Here is a 17,714-nt window from a genome sequence, read left to right on the forward strand (position 1 = left end):
GCCAAACAACCTGATTTAATTGTTTTGCAAACTCTGTCTTTGCCTGCTCCCCCTGTTTGTGATCCTGCCTGTTTGAATCCCAGGTTGGTGGGCGGAGCCCATGAGAACAACAAAAGCCTGCCCCCTCAGGTGAGAGAGAGGCAACAGAGCCCAGACCTCAACTGAGTACAGGTCAGACAATCAAAACAAGGGACCCAGAGGAGGACACTGAGCAGAGCCCCAGCCTGACTGCTCTAGAGATCACATTCTCTACGTACCCAAAGCTGTCCCTCTTTTATGAACCAGAGTCCAATTCTGGAGACACCACCCCTAGGCATGAGTGGAGAGTTTGAAATCCATGGTCTGCTCAATCCTTGGCTTCTCTAATTTAGTCCGCTAACGAGGGGGCCTATCAGTGTCAATTATTAGTAGTGGGATTGTGATGGAGATGCCTACTGATTAGGAAATGGACAGAAACCCAGCCATATCTTTGAATGATAGTAAAATCCAAAATCTCCCTTCCCCTCCACTCACCCCCTGTAATTTGTAATGAAAGCAACATCTCCTGAGTGCGGTTTCAGGAATGCTCTAGTAACTAGCCCATTAATAGATATGGCACTCAAGATACGGAACTGATTTTGCTACACACTGGTGGTGACTGTAGCTTGCACATGGCTTCCTCTGGGCAGCTCTTGGCATCAGCTCTTAACAAAAGTGAATTTCCTGATCAGGCAGGGACAGGGTGCTTTGTTCTAACTATGATCTCCCCACACACAAATCCCCCCTATAGAAACTACTGCCACAATATGAAAAAGAGAGGACAAATGCCAGGCTATGTTACCACATCCTTCAGCTTCCAAATTCTGGCACTGAGGCTCTAGAAATTAATTGCTGAAATTTATAGAAGAGATTTGAAATCAGTCTCCTGTTGGTTTGGGGGATCAGGAGAAAGGACTAGGCTGGAGGAGTGGAGGCTGTGTGGTTTATCTCCCACCATTAATAAAGGTAGGGGGAAAAAATCCATTTAACAGTTCATAGCATTTATCAGCCTTCCACAGTAATTACACTTGCCAACTTCCACCACCAATCAAAGCCCCAGCCCTTAAATCTCACAGGCAGCTACAAACATCAAGAAGCCTGCGTTGGGAGTGCGCTCTCTCCCAAGAAGAGATTAGGCGCAAGCCAATCTGTATACAACAAAGCTATTGTTGTGCTCAGAGCAGATAAAGGGAATCACCAGGCATATAATTAACTCATTTGATTACAGCAGAGCGCCACTATCACTTTTTATTAAAAGATAACACAGCTTATCTCGGCCCTGCGGAACTGCCAGTCTGCTCACAGCTTGGAGGGGTTCACTGACAGCCAGCAGGCCTGCCTCAAAGAGTTGTGCGAGAGGGCACAGGCGTCAACGTGAGACTGGCTGTGTTGGCATGTCTGTGATCATGCACACGACAGTGCACTTCTGTGTGAGACTATGTGCAAGTTCACGTATCAATGTGCGTGTTTGCAACAGTCCATGTGTACAACATACACAACTGTATGCACATACTTGGCAATGTGTTTGCATATGCAAGTGTATCTGTTGGCATGTATGCAATATACATGGACAACTGTGTGCACATGCTCATGCCTTAGTATGTACATGTGTGAGCATGTGCTCTTAACTGGATGCACGACTGGGTGCTTATGCTTGTGCATCCATGCATGCACATGGAAGAGTGTGCGACACTATGCATTAGCATGTGTATGTGTGTGTGTGCCTTTATATTCATGCACGACTGTGTGTGCATGCTCATACATCAGTGTGTGCATATGCAAGTGTGCACCACTCTGTGTATGCACATGCTTGTGCATCAATGGGTTCACATGCCACACCATGTATCATTCAATGCATACATGACTGTTTGCTTTCGCAACATGTGTGAATATACCAGTATATGCCGGCAGAACTGTGCATATGTGACATGTGTGTTCCAGTATGTGTTCATGATATGTTGTGTGCACACTCAGGCTGTGGCACCTCGGCTCCATCTTCCGGATCAGACATATTCTCTGACTCAGGGCTGGGCAGCTACTTTTTTTCTTAATACTCTTGTGAGTTTCATGCAAGAACATTCCCTAGTGCAGATGAGACAGGGTAACTACTTCCTGCTGACCACAGGGTCAGCATTGGGTATAGCTGACCCAGAAAGGGTCACTGTTTAAGAGAAAGAACTGTGTGTGGCCCAGTCACAGTGCTGACGAGAGCTGCCAGGGTCCATTTTCAACTGTGTGTTCTGGTTGAAAACCGGATGCCCGGCAATCCTAGCTAAGACTGAGCAGGTGACAATAAGAAACAAGCCAGGCAACACAGAAACCAGTGGGAAGGTGCAGGGAGGAATTAGATCCACCCACCCATTCCAGCCCCCTCCACAGGGTGCCCCCTGGAACTCATGCAGGAGATTGGGGTGGGAACACAAGGACCCACCTTTCCAGCATGCACATTGGTTTCTCCTTTAGCAATCCCAGCCCCAACCCGGTCATCTACACAGAAATTCAGCACCCCAGCCTCCACCCCGGTCATCTACACAGAATGTTGGCTCTGAGATCTCACCAACCTGTCTTGGGTTCTCCACCATCCTCAATCTGCTCCTCCATCCCTGCAAAACAAAAGACATGTGTGCATGAAGCCTCTGGAGGTGCGCAGAGAAATCACTGAGAAAATGGGGATGGGTAGGCAGGAGAGGCTCTCAAACCCAGTTCTACGGATGGTTCCCTGTCCCATCCCACAGCCCCTCTTGCTATCCCAGCCCTGGACCCCCACTCATTATCTGAAGCATGGAGGACTGAGCAGAGGAGAGAGCCCGATTCCAGCTCTCAGGAGCCCATGCACCTGTAGTGGGAACAGGGAAGGGAAGCATTTATATGTGACAGTGATGGGTGTGCATTCTCTGATACAGATGAGACAGGCAGGAACTTGCTGGGGATAATGGCTCATTCACAGCTAACAGGAAAGGGGGAGGCTGTTTGCAGGTTGAGTCTGTCTGATGGGGCAGACACCAGCTGTGTGTACAGGACTCCCCTTGAGCAGGGGCCTGCAGAGAAAGCAATTTTAGCCTCTGGCAGCTGGTCAGGCAGCCCCAGGCTGCAGACCCTATGATCCCAGGCACAGAGCCTTGTCCTGTCCTAGCTGTGATGCACTGTACCAGTCTGCACCATGCTTTGATGCTATGGCGGTTGCTCTCCCCATCCCAGTGCAGAGCTAGGCCCTTGGCTGAAGCAGCGATTGATAAGTGTGATCCCCTCTCCTCAGAGTGTAGAGGAGACCCACCAATCAGTCTGATGTGACACAGATGCCTGGCTGCCAAACAAAGGCTTTCCCGCTGCCAGCTCCCCTATTTATAGCAAAGCTGCCATCTGGAGCAGTGCTCTTCGAGTGGCTTAACAAGGCTCAGCATCTCCAAGCAGAGACCTGGAGAGAGGACAGGTCTGAAGAGCTCCAAAGGGGCCTAGACCCAGGAGAGTTCCAATCCCTGGCATCTGTTTTCCAAGGTATGCTCCTTCTGCTTCCATGCATGCAACACATCATGAGCACATACTGGAACACACGTCACATATGCACATTTCTGCCTGCAGATACTGGTACATGAACACATGCTGCATAAGCAAACATTCATGTATGCACTGAACGATGCACGCTGTGGCATGTGAACCCACTAATGCACAAGGCCAGCATGACTGCACTTCATGCCACCTTCATCCTCCTCACTCCAAGCCCACCGCAGAGGAACGTGCCAGTCACACTAGGCTGTGCAGTCTCCAGCCCTTTGTATTTGTCCTGTGGGGCACTGTAAGGGCAGGACTGCATCATGCCACTGTAACATGTGCACAGTCTGCTGTGACACTGCCTCTGCGCAGGGTGACAGGCCACTGCTACTGACAAGCTGTAATGACTGTCTCCTAGCTGACTCACCCAAGGCCACAGAAGAGTCCTTATCAGAGACACTGAGCTAGAACCCAGGAGCTCCTGGCTCCCCAACCTTGTGCTGAAGCTGCTAAGCCACAACCAAGCTGTGACATCAACTACTTTGATTCTGCCTAGCACGGCTCTGCAAATTCTAGACTCAAGACTGACCCACCACTTGTGACACCCTCCAAGTGTCTATGGGATTGCATCTGCCCTCAACAGAACAGACCCTGGACGTGCACCCCAGCTGCTCTGCAGGAATCCATCCTGACAAATCCCAGAGAGCATCCTCCGCATTCCTTCCCTCCCCTGGCTCCTTTGCAGGGCAAGTTGCTCTCCCCACCCTACCTCAGCAGCCAGACAGCCGAAATGGCACCGGGCATGCCGAGATAGCAACATCACCAGGGTCCCACATCAGCCCTGGAAGGCTCATGTAGCAAGCAAACAGGCCAGCAGACTCCACGTCTATTCCATGACACTAATGCACTGTTAAAGGGGTACTATCGAAGTTAATAGGCCCCCAAGGGCAACCTGCACTTAGGAGCATTGGGATTGCCAGACTGGATCAGAACAGAGGTCCAGTGTCCTGTCTGCGACAGTGGCCAGCTGCTCCGCAGGAAGGGGTAAGACCCCACAAAACAGCTGTGGAATCATCTGCCCCCTCGTTACAATTTACACTGATCTCTACCAGAGAGAAACTGGCTGAAGTACCAGGCGTATTATCCCTTCCAAAATTTGTTAGCATTAACTAAGATAACTTTGCATATTTTTGTTATCCACAAAGACATAACAGTCTCTTAGAAACGAGCTAAGATCTTGGCCTCAACAATTTCATGTGGAAGAGAGTTCCACAATCAAATGATACAGTCAAATTTGTGTAGAAAAAAGTATTTCATTTTATCAGTTATAAAGTTGCTCTTTTAATTTGGTGGAGCAATGGAATATTTTTTGCTGTGTACGCTAGTGGCGGCAGGTTCAAATCCCACCTAATCTGCCATAGAAGCAAAGAAAATGGCTGGCCCCGTTGTGTAGGATTATGTTCTTGCTTTATATTGCCAAAGGTCCTGGGTTTAAATCCTGGGACAGCAGAAATGAAAAATAACTATGACCCGTGTTACACAGACAATTTCACTAGATGATCTTAACAATCCCTTCTGACCTAGGAATCTATTAATGTGACATTACTGACATGAACTGTGACCGCATAGATCATTGTTGCAACCAAGGTCCTATAGTTGCACCAAATCTTGTACAAAGGAGGTCAAGTAAGGTGTCTATGAAAAGGTTGTAAATGCTGGTTAGGATTATCCTGTCTGCATGTGTGTATCATTTTTGTATTTGAAGTTATGAATATTGGCTATGTACTTGTATCTCAATGTGTTTGATTCTAAGTAGCATCAGTGAAGCATTTGGTCAGCTTCTTGAGAAAGGACTATTCTGAGTAAGTTCCCAATCAAGAAACACTTAACTGACAATGTACCTTGGGAGACTCCAATCCACATCTAAGGAGCCTTCCTGGGAACGTTCAAGGTAGCATGTGAGCAATGGCTGCCACCTGCAAACTGAGTCATGCATGGACATATGACTTACCCATGTGACTCCAAACTCCAGTTTGCTGCTGTGACTTTCTACAGTGAGAACAAAGGGGTCCTTCCACATGGCAGAGGATATAAAAGGCCCTGGAAACCCCTCCATTTTGTCTTCAATTCTGCTTCTAACCGCTGGAGGAACTGTCCTTGAAACCTTTAGATTTTAGATTCTAAAAGATTGGCAACAGTGTGATTTGTGGGCAAGATCTGACTTGTATATTGACCTGGGTCTGGGACTTGGTCCTTTGGGACCGGGAGAACCTTTTTTCTTTTACTGGGGTATTGGTTTTCATGACCATTCATCCCCATAAGGAGTGGTGCTGGTGGTGAGACTGGGAAACTGGAGTGTCTGAGGGAATTGCTTCTGGTTACCCAGTGTGGTAAAACCAAAGTCCTCTCTGTTTGGCTGGTTTGGTGTGCCTTAGTAGCGAAGGACCCCCAGTCTTGGGCTGTGACTGCCCTGCTCTAAGCAATTTGTCCTAAATTGATACTCTCAGTAGTGTCCCGCCAAAGGCCGCTTTGTTACACCTGTTATGTAGGGTTATGGTCTTGCTTTATAGTGCCAAGGTCCCAGGTTTAAATCCTGGGGCAGCAGAAATGAAAAGTAACCATGACCCATGTTACACAGAAAATTTGACTAGATGATCTTAATGATCCCTTCTGACCGAGGAATCTATTTACGGTTTCATTGATTGTCCCCTTGTTCTTGTGTTAGGAGACCCTCCCTGTCTACCTTCTCTTGACCATTCATCATGATTTGCTTACTTCACTGGCAAAAATCACTCTCATCAGTCATGTAGAAGCAGCCCACCTACCAGGAGAGCCAGCCGAATTCTACTCTGCTTGTGCAACAACAGACTCATGAAGAGAGTTCCATCTGTAGAATCTTCTTCATCTCTGGCTCCAAGGCTGGAGGAGGAAAGAACCCAGCCAAACTTCCCACGCCTGGGTGGAGTTTGAGTGGCGGCAGCTAGAAAAACGCACCTTTTTTTGCCTTCGCAAATTGAGCCCATTGGTTCCGGAACCAGGGGGAGACAATACGCATGGAATGCCAACAAAGCTGGTTTTACAGCCACTTTGAATGTGCAACTGCACTTAAAGGAACAAAGATCCCCTTTTCATACAAATACACTTCAGAAATAAAGAGCAGGAGAAAGGATAAGGATGCAGAAAATACAGAGCGAGGGGGAGAACAGTTTTTCAAATAGGGGATTTCAAAGTGCTTCCTGCGAGACTTTGGCAGGGCTTTAACTAATTCTTTCAAAGATGAACACACACGGGCAGGGATAAAGGATCAAGAGAGGCAGAGCACAGAGCATGTGTCTAATGCTATTTCCTTGACATTTCCATGTTGGCAAACGCTAGTGATGTCTTCTAAGATAAGAAGGGGGGTACAGAAAGCAAAGGAGCTATCCCGAGTGCATACTACCCTTTGTGTGTTTGCACTTGGCCAACTGTCACTTTGCAAGTCACATCTCCTCCGTCGGGGGTGGGGTGAGGAGTCGCGAGGGAAGGGAAATGTCAGACCAGATTGAGAGGCAGGTTCTGAGCATCTGCCTCTTGGCTGGCGCCACCTCGCTGCTTCCAAAATGTCAACTGCAAACCTCAACAACAAAGATCCCACCCCCCCAGGCAGATCATCTCTGTTTGCTCCCCAGGGAGAAGATGCATAATGTTTGCAACATGCGCATCCATCCCAAGGCATCCCAGGGGATAGACTGCTGCTGCTAACTTGGATCCTTGATCCACAGCTGTGGTTAGGCAGACACGTGTGGACAACAGAGGACACCCTCCTTGGCACAGGGTGCATCCAAATTCTGGGAATGCACATGGCTGGGGAGAGGAGAGATACCTGGTGCATCTATTATGACCCCAGAGAGTAAGAACCTAGCTTGGGCTAACTGGGGCATCACAGTAAAAGGGATTAAATCCTGTGGTCCAATTTCTTTGGTCCCACTTTGAAGTAGCAGCATTGCAAGCTTTCACCCAGCCGCCCCCACAAAAATACTACCACTAAATGTGACTTGACTGAAAAACCAGCCATGTAACCCAGAAACCTGCCTCTCAGTCATTTTGATTCAGCCTTCTGGTAGAGGTGGAACACTAGTTTGCCCCTTTTCCAGCATCTTTCATCCAGGAATTTCAAAACCCTGGAATGAATTATGCCTCCCAACCCTTCTGGGAGGTGGGGACATTTCACAGCTAGAAATACTTTCTACATTTAACACTTTACAAAGGAGTATCATTATCTCCATTTTACAGATGGGGAAACTGAGGCCCGGGAAGTGAAGTGACTGGTCCAAGATCACCCAACTAACCAGTAGCAGAGGCACGAACAGAACCCAAGTCTTCCCAGTCCTGTGCTCCATCCCTAAGGCTCACCTCAAGTCAGGGCAGAGCCCAGCACCCAAGAGCCTGAATTCCCAGTCTAAAGAACCCAGTGTGTCATTTACAGAACCCATCACTGCTGGGCGATTTTCCCTGGTCCATTTAGAGCAGGGAATCGGTGCTGGAGCATGGGAAATACACACTTTGCTTCCACTCTCTTTGCCTTTATTCGGTTCTCTGCTGAGTTCATGGCAGAGGATTGAGGCGGCGGTAGAAGAATTCTTAGATTATTTTGCCAGTTTTTACTGACATTTAAACGTTTTCACAGATTTTATTGATGGGCAATTCCCCGCCTCCCATCCCTGGTTTCTTTTTTTTCCCCCCCTCTCTCCTTTTTGCGACAGGCTGTGAATTTATCCACAATCCAGATGGCACTGAGACTAGAAGTTAGTGTCATTTGTAATATTAAACCAGTTCCTCCACTCCATTTCCCTCCCATGTAGTACCCCTTTGCCAAACACAAACCTGCACTCTCTCCACATCTGTCCCATTCAATGTAGCAGGTGCCTGGGTGCAGCAGGCAGCATGGGTTGTAGGTAAACCCGCTATTGAAAGTGCTAGTTAGTGTATGTGTATTTACCACGGTCTTCGAGTGGCTGGAGGCCTAAAGAAGATAAAAGCCCTACTGCTAGTGCCAGCAGCTGTTTTCACTCCAACGTGCTGGGTTCTGTCTGCAATGCTGCATGCATGTGGCTGCGCAGACAGCCCAGGGGTCTGTAGGGATGCAGCTACTCAAACATGGCAGTCCTCCAGCACTGCTACTTTCCAGGGAAATTCTGGCTGTGTTAACTTCCGAGGCATAATGCCATTTTTGGAAGCCAGAGAGCCATGCAGAGGGGCTCACCCTGAGACTTCTCTGCACCTTGGCAACATCCCATTGTTATTGATTGAAAGGGCCATTCATCAGTGCCAGGAGCCTTGATATTAAAATTGCCTTGTGTCTGGGCCACACGGGGGGGGGGGGGGGCATCAAGCCTGAGGCCCTCTCACAATGCATTCCCTGACTGAGAGAAGGCAGGGGTCTGCGCCAGGTAAGCATCCTGCTCTCCTGGTGCCCTGGAGGCCTGGCAGGATTCTCGGGTGTTTCAGTCCCCTGCTGTGCTGCAGTCCCCAGCACTCCCTTCTGCAAACCACAGGATCCTGTCTGGATCCAGCAGCCTGAATTCAATAGCAGCACAAATGAGCCCCCTTTCTTCTCTCCCACATGGGGGCATTGCACCTGGCCATTCAATGGGCATGTCTAGACAGCAATCAAGGTGTGTGATTGCAGCATGTGTAGACAGACCCAAGCTGGCTTTGATCCAGCAGTAAAGCTATGGCAGCTGGACTTAGCCCTACCCCTGCAGGACCCTGAGCTTTGATCAAGCTAGCTTGGGTATCCCTACACATGCTGCAGTCACATGTCCGGAGAGCAGCAGAGACACACAAGGCACAGAGCATTGTGGGCAGGCCCATTCCTGTATTATGGGCCTCCCTCCCATAGTACTGCAATATCAGCACAAGCAACACATTGGCTAGGGCTACCAGACATCCCCCTGAGACTTTGCAACACAAACCCAGCAGACACAACCATCCCTACGTACACATGGGCTCCTTGATCTTCTGTCGCCTCCCGCTGATAGATGGCAAAGGGTTCTTGGACTGGCCTGCCTCGTTCTCACCCCTTGCCCCCAGGTGTGCAGTCCAGCACAGGGGTGATCCGGCAGAATGCAGCTTATCTGCAATTGTTTCCTTCCCCCACCGTGAGATGATGGTGATTGCGAAAGCAATCAGTGCCAGGTGGGGGAAGACACACTTCAAAAGCAAGCAGGACTGGAGTTGGGAGGCTGCACCCCTCTGGCACAGCTGGGTCCCCCAGAGGGGGGCACTAGCCCCTCCCGTGGGGGGTAAGGAAAGCAGAGCACATGCCATAGGCTATTTCAAATGAGTTAGGGGGTGCTGGAGGCACACAGGAGCTCAATAGGCCATTAGCTCTCCATGGAGTCAGGTACAAGGCAGGCCGGCACTATGGCAACCTTCCCACACCTAGCTCCGCCAGGGCACCCAAACCTCCAGCCGCAGCTCAGCGGGCTGGCACAGTAGAGGGACCAGTGCTGCGATGTGCTGGCCCCAGGACTGGAACAGCAGGGCGTGTGCAGACCAGGGCAGAGAGGGTAGAGTTCCAGGGCACAGGCAGGAGGTACACTGTATGAGTTTGAGCAGCACCAGCCTGTACAGACCCCATATTGCTCACAATTAAGTTCACTAAATTCACTCTAACCCAGGCTCCTATCGGAAGCTGCCTGCAAACCTCCTGCCTGCCCAGAGGGGGGTGAGAGCCCTTGGGGTACGTTCCTGGACAGAGCCTTTCTGAGATCAGGCAGCAGTGAAACATGCATTCACATGCACATGTAGCTGTTGGTACCTCCCCATTGGCCATGTCACAGGTCTGGGGATAGTGGAGCTGGTGGCTTACGACCATCCATCAAGCAGGGTGGGAGAATTTCACACCCAACACCCTACTGCCTCTCACTTAGCAAAATCCTCGCAGCTCTGCTCCAAGCTGGGCTGCCACATAAACATCCCTCTATCCTCTCCAGCATACAGGGCTTCTCACGATTGGCAGAGCCTTTCACCCTCACTGACACAGTTAAAGGCCTTCGGAGTGGTAAAGTTTCCCCCAGGCACTGTGTGCATACTGCATTCTCCACCGCCCACAGCTGCCTGCAGCAGGGTGAATTCCCTGGAGCTGGGTTCATCCTTGGAGGTGCAGGTAGTGGTGGTCATCCATAGTTCAGGAGGTTTTCTCCACCCAGTCAATAACATTTGGAATAACCAGCTCCTCCCAGGCCAGCAACATCAAAACTGCCCTTAGCACGGAAGTCACAGGAAAGGAGATGGGCATCAGATCTGCCAGGTGCCCAGCATCTTCCTCCCCAAAGGATCCCAAAGTGCTTCAAGCACGCCAGGACAAAGGGAGTGGAAACTGCCTACATCTCCCCAGCGGCGGAGTCGCTGAGCCCATTGAATTCAGAGGGACTCAAGCCCATGCATAAGTGCTACCCTGAATCGGGCCCTGTCATAAATATAAAGGGAAGGGTAAACATCTTTAAAATCCCTCCTGGCCAGAAGAAAAACCCTTTCACCTGTAAAGGGTTAAGAAGCTAGGATAACTTCGCTGGCACCTGACCAAAATGACCAATGAGGAGACAAGATACTTTCAAAGCTGGAGGGAGGGAGAAACAAAGGTTCTCTCTGTCTGTGTGAGGCTTTTGCTGGGAACAGAAAAGGAACGGAGTCTTAGAATTTAATAAGTAATCCAGCTAGATATGCGTTAGATTCTGTTTTGTTTAAATGGCTGATAAAATAAGCTGTGCTGAATGGAATGTATTTCCTGTTTTTGTGTCTTTTTGTAACTTAAGGTTTTGCCCAGAGGGATTCTCTGTGGTTAGAATCTGATTACCCTGTAAGGTATTTACCATCCTGATTTTACAGAGGTGATTCTTTTACTTTTTCTTCAGTTAAAATTCTTCTTTTAAGAACCTGATTGCTTTTTCATTGTTCTTAAGATCCAAGGGTTTGGGTCTGTGTTCTCCTATGCAAATTCGTGAGGATTTTTATCAAGCCTTCCCCAAGAAAGGGGGTGTAGGGTTTGGGGAGGATTTTTGGGGGGAAAGACGTTTCCAAGCAGGCTCTTTCCCTGTTATATATTTGTTAAACGCTTGGTGGTGGCAGTAATAAAGTCCAAGGGCAAAAGGTAAAATAGTTTGTACCTTGGGAAAGTTTTAACCTAAGCTGGTAAAAATAAGCTTAGGGGGTTTTCATGCAGGTCCCCACATCTGTACCCTAGAGTTCAGAGTGGGAAAGGAACCCTGACATGGTGTTAGAAGTGGGATTAACTTGAAATCATTTTGAGATCAATTTGAGATTTTTTGAAGAAGCACAGATTTTAAAAAGGGATTTTTTTTCCTTTGTGCTGCTGGAAAGCAGGTTTTCAGCTGAAAGCAGAGTTTTTTTGTCTCTGCTTGGGGACCAGAGCAGAGACAAAAGGGAATTGTCTTTTGTGAGTTGGAGTTTTCTCTACCTAAAGACAGGGTAGTTAACCTCCTGCAGGGAAATTCACAAGTCTTCACAGACCTGAAGAAGGTTTTTTTTTTGTTGTTTTTGTTTTTTTTTAACCTAAGAGCAACTAGAAGGGTTTTCTGTCTATTTGCCTGGAGACAAAGGTATTAGGGTTTTTTTTAAGGATTTTTCTGTAGACTCACAATCACTATCAGAGAACATAAGTATCCGGTTACAGCACAGCAAAATTTTACAAGCCAAGTTTTTTGTTTGTTTTATTTCTAACTCTCGGGTGTAAAGTTAGTTAAAAACAGAGAGGCAAACATGACAGAGCCCAAAACAGAAACAGCCGAAGAGGCTGCCCACAGGAGAGCTATGGAGGCAAGGGAAAAAGAAATGGAGGAAAAGGAAAAAGAGAGGAAGCATACCCTGGAGATAGAGAAGGCAAAGGCTCAGCAGAATAGCAATCCTTCTCCAGGTACTGCTTCACATCCCAGGAAGTTCCCCACCTACAAGGCAGGTGATGATACCGAGGCCTTCTTAGAAAACTTCGAAAGAGCCTGCCTTGGGAACCGCATCTCTACAGACCAATACATGGTAGAGCTGAGGCCGCAGCTCAGTGGACCCTTAGCTGAGGTGGCGGCTGAAATGCCTAAGGAATACATGAACAAGTTTAAAACCAAGGCAAGAGTCAGAATGGGGCTAACACCCGAGCATTCCCATCGGCGGTTCAGAGCCCTAAGGTGGAAACCAGATGTGTCATTTACCCGACATGCGTACCACATTGTGAAACATTGGGATGCCTGAATATCAGGAGCAAGTGTTAAATCTCCAGAAGATTTGCCCTTCTTAATGCAAATGGAGCAGTTCTTAGAGGGTGTTCCTGAGGAAACAGAAAGATACATCCTAGATGGGAAGCCCAAAACTGTAATCGAGGCAGGGGAGTTTGGAGCCAAATGGGTGGAGGTGGCAGAAAAGAAAAAAACTGGTCGCAGTTGGAGTGGATACCAGAAGGGACAACCTCAGACCACACCCTACTACTGGGGGCAGCCCAAGGCCCCAACTACCCCCCAAGAAACCCTCCAGACACCTTATCGTCCCACCACACCATTCTCCAGCAACCCACCTCACCCCAGTGACCCGTCAGCTGGACGATGTTTTAAATGTAACGAACCGGGGCATGTGAAGGCCAACTACCCCAAGAACCCCAACAGATTACAGTTCATTGCACCGGAATCACACCAGAGGTCCTCAGGCCCAGATACCTTTGGAGCGGAGGGAAACTGTGAGTGTGGATGGGAAGAAGGTCACCGCGTGGAGGAACACCAGAGCACAAGTGTCGGCTAACCATGCTTCCTTAGTGGACCCCAATTTAATCAACCCAGAGATCCAAGTGACAATTCAACCCTTCAAGTCCAAACTCTTTCAATTTGCCTACACCCAAGTTGCCTGTCCAGTACAAGGGCTGGTCAGAAACGTGGACTTTTGCAGTCTATGATGATTATCCCATCCCCATGCTGTTGGGGGAAGACTTGGCCAATCATGTGAAGCTAGCCAAGAGGGTAGGAATGGTCACCAGCAGCCAGGCTAAACCAGCCGTCACGCCTAGCTCTGATCCGGAAACTTCTACCAGGACCCGGTCAGAGGTGATGGACCTGGATCCCAGGCCAACGTCTGCAAGAGCAGTAGTGGATCCAGTCCCAGAGACACAGACAGAGTCAGTCCCAGAACCGGAACCGGCGGAACAACCAGCACCAGACCCATTGCAGCATTGAATCCAGTACTTGCAACCCCAACACCAGAGGGCCCCACCAAACTTGAACCGGCAGCAGCCGATAACCCTACACCAGAGGCTCAGCCGGAGCCTGAACCCCAACATAGTGCACCAGCGGAGAGCGGTTCACAGTCAACGGAAACAGCCCCATCCCCTACATCGCTTCCAGAGGGACCAAGCCTAGGTCCACAATCCAATGAGGAACTGATGTCTCCAGCATCAAGGGAACAGTTCCAGCCTGAACAGGAAGCAGATGAAAGCCTCCAGAGAGCTTGGACGCCAGCATGGAGCAGCCCACCGCCTCTCAGCTCTAATCAATCCAGGTTTGTTGTAGAAAGAGGACTTTTATACACGGAAACTCTTTCTGGTGGACACCAGGAAGACTGGCATCCTCAGAGACAGTTGGTAGTTCCAACTAAGTACCGGGTCAAGCTCTTGAGCTTAGCCCACCATCATCCTAGTGGCCATGCTGGGGTGAACAGGACCAAGACCAGTTGGGGAGGTCATTCCACTGGGAGGGAATGGGCAAGGATGTATCTATGTCCGGTCTTGTGAGGTATGCCAAAGAGTGGGGAAACCCCAAGACCAGGTCAAAGCCCCTCTCCAGCCACTCCCCATCACTGAAGTTCCATTTCAACGAGTAGCTGTGGATATTCTGGGTCCTTTTCCAAAAAAGACACCCAGAGGGAAGCAGTACATACTGACTTTCATCGGGCCGGAAGCAGTAGCTTTAAGCAACACCAGGGCTAAAAGTGTATGCCAGGCACTAGCAGACATTTTGCCAGGGTAGACTGGCCCTCCGACATCCTCACAGGTGCAGGAACTAATTTCCTGGCAGGAACTATGGAAAGTCTTTGGGAAGCTCATGGGGTACATCACTTGGTTGCCACTCCTTACCACTATCAAACAAATGACATGGTGGAGAAGTTTAATGGAACTTTGGGGGCCATGATACGTAAATTCGTAAATGAGCACTCCAATGATTGGGACCTAGTGTTGCAGCAGTTACTGTTTGCCTACAGGGCTGTAACACATCCCAGTTTAGGGTTTTCACCATTTGAACTTGACTATGGCCACAAGGTTAAGGGGCCATTACAGTTGGTGAAGCAGCAATGGGAGGGGTTTACACCTTCTCCAGGAATTAACATTCTGGACTTTGTAACCAACCTACAAAACACCCTCCAAACCTCTTTAGCCCTTGCTAAAGAAAACCTACAGGATGCTCAAAAAGAGCAAAAAGTCTGGTATGATAAACATGCCAGAGAGCGTTCCTTCAAAGTAGGGGACCAGGTCATGGTCTTAAAGGCACTCCAGGCCCATAAAATGGAAGTGTCGTGGGAAGGGCCATTCACGGCCCAGGAGCACCTGGGAGCTGTTAATTATTTCATAGCATTCCCCACCTCCAACTGAAAGCCTAAGGTGTACCATATTAATTCTCTAAAGCCCTTTTATTCCAGAGAATTAAATGTTTGTCAGTTTACAGCCCAGGGAGAAGATGATGCTGAATGGCCTGAAGGTGTCTACTACGAAGGGAAAAGTACTGGTGGCATGGAAGAGGTGAACCTCTCCATGACCCTTGGGCGTATGCAGCGACAACAGATCAAGGAGCTGTGCACTAGCTACGCGCCGACACTCTCAGCCACCCCAGGACTGACTGAACGGGCATACCACTCCATTGACACAGGTTATGCTCACCCAATTAAAATCCAACCTTACCGGGTGTCTCCTCAAGCTAAAACTGCTATAGAACGGGAGATCCAGGATATACTACAGATGGGGGTAATCCGCCCCTCTGGCAGTGCATGGGCATCTCCAGTGGTTCTAGTTCCCAAACCAGATGCGGAGATACGTTTTTGCGTGGACTACCGTAAGCTAAATGCTGTAACTCGCCCAGGCAACTATCCAAGGCCACGCACAGATGAACTATTAGAGAAACTGGGACGGGCCCAGTTCATCTCTACCTTGGACTTAACCAAGGGGTACTGGCAGGTACAGCTAGATGAATCCGCCAAGGAAAAGTCAGACTTCACCACACAGGTCGGGCTGTATAAATTTAATATACTCCCTTTTGGGCTGCGGAATGCACCCGCCACCTTCCAAAGACTTGTAGATGGTCTCCTAGCGGGATTAGGAGAATATGCCGTCGCCTACCTTGACGATGTGGCCATATTTTCAGATTCCTGGGCAGAACACCTGGAACATCTACAAAAAGTCTTCGAATGCATAAGGGAGGCAGGACTAACTGTTAAGGCTAAGAAGTGTCAAATAGGCCTAAACAGAGTGACTTACCTTGGACACCAGGTGGGTCAAGGAACTATCAACCCGCTACAGGCCAAAGTGGATGCTATCCAAAAGTGGCCTGTCCCAAAGTCAAAGAAACAGGTCCAATCCTTCTTAGGCTTGGCCGGATATTACAGGTGATTTGTACTGCAATACAGCCAAATCGCCGCCCCACTGACAGACCTAACCAAAAAGAAACAGCCAAATGCTGTTCAGTGGACCGAAGAGTGTCAGAAGGCCTTAAACCAGCTTAAAGCGACACTCATGTCTGACCCTGTGCTAAGGGCCCCAGGTTTGACAAACCATTCTTAGTAACCACAGATGCGTCCAAGCGTGGTGTGGGAGCAGTTTTAATGCGGAAGGACCAGATCAAGAATTCCACCCTGTAGTGTTTCTCAGCAAGAAGCTGTCTGAGAAGGAAAGCAACTGGTCAGTCAGTGAAAAAGAACGTTATGCCATTGTCTACGCTCTGGAAAAGCTACGCCCATATGTTTGGGGATGGCGTTTCCACCTGCAAACCGACCATGCTGCGCTACAGTGGCTTCATACCACCACAGGAAATAACAAAAATCTTACTCGGTGGAGTTTAGCTCTCCAAGATTTTGATTTCGACATCCAACACATCTCAGGAGCTTCTAACAAAGTGGCTGATGCACTCTTCCGTGAAAGTTTCCCAGAATCAACTGGTTAAAATCATTCTTGAGATGTGGAAAATATTGTTAGTCTCTATATACTTGGTAGTATATTTAGAGGTGCATGTGTCTTATTAACTCTGTTTTCTCCTAGAGCTTCAAGAAGAAATCACAGCCAGCGTTTCACCCTATCTGTGATTTGGGGGGGCCGTATCATAAATATAAAGGGAAGGGTAAACACCTTTAAAATCCCTCCTGGCCAGAGGAAAAACCCTTTCACCTGTAAAGGGTTAAGAAGCTAGGATAACTTCGCTGGCACCTGACCAAAATGACCAATGAGGAGACAAGATACTTTCAAAGCTGGAGGGGGGAGAAACAAAGGTTCTCTCTGTCTGTGTGAGGCTTTTGCCAGGAACAGAAAGGAATGGAGTCTTAGAATTTAGTAAGTAATCTAGCTAGATAAACGTTAGATTCTGTTTTGTTTAAATGGCTGATAAAATAAGTTGTGCTGAATGGAATGTATATTCCTATTTTTGTGTCTTTTTGTAACTTAAGGTTTTGCCTAGAGGGATTTTCTATGTTTAGAATCTGATTACCCTGTAAGGTATTTACCATCCTGATTTTACAGAGGTGATTCTTTTACTTTTTCTTCAATTAAAATTCTTCTTTTAAGAACCTGATTGCTTTTTCATTGTTCTTAAGATCCAAGGGTTTGGGTCTGTGTTCTCCTATGCAAATTGGTGAGGATTTTTATCAAGCTTTCCCCAGGAAAGGGGGTGTAGGGTTTGGGGAGGATTTTGGGGGGAAAGATGTTTCCAAGCAGGCTCTTTCCCTGTTATACATTTGTTAGACGCTTGGTGGTGGCAGCAATAAAGTCCAAGGGCAAAGGTAAAATAGTTTGTACTTTGGGGAAGTTTTAACCTAAGTTGGTAAAAATAAACTTAGGGGGTTTTCATGCAGGTCCCCACACCAGTACCCTAGAGTTCAGAGTGGGGAAGGAACCTTGACAAGCCCTCTGGGCTCGGAGCAGACGGACTTTGAGAATTCACACCCTCCCTGCCCCCGCCCCCCCCCCACACACA

At 48.5% G+C, this 17,714-nt stretch overlaps 1 protein-coding gene across 2 annotated transcripts in view; it reads right to left on the bottom strand.

Annotated features, from left to right (window-relative positions):
- CD276 (CD276 molecule) overlaps positions 1 to 17,714 on the bottom strand; it is a 95,818-nt gene that overhangs the window by 12,051 nt on the left and 66,053 nt on the right. For both annotated transcript variants that reach the window (XM_038420712.2, XM_043493363.1), the window contains exon 6: positions 2,580 to 2,621. In XM_038420712.2, coding sequence (XP_038276640.1) covers positions 2,580 to 2,621 — 42 coding nt within the window. The remainder of the gene's footprint in view (positions 1 to 2,579; positions 2,622 to 17,714) is intronic.

This window comes from Dermochelys coriacea, chromosome 10 (genome assembly GCF_009764565.3).
Source record: "Dermochelys coriacea isolate rDerCor1 chromosome 10, rDerCor1.pri.v4, whole genome shotgun sequence".
NCBI lineage: Eukaryota > Metazoa > Chordata > Testudines > Dermochelyidae > Dermochelys > Dermochelys coriacea.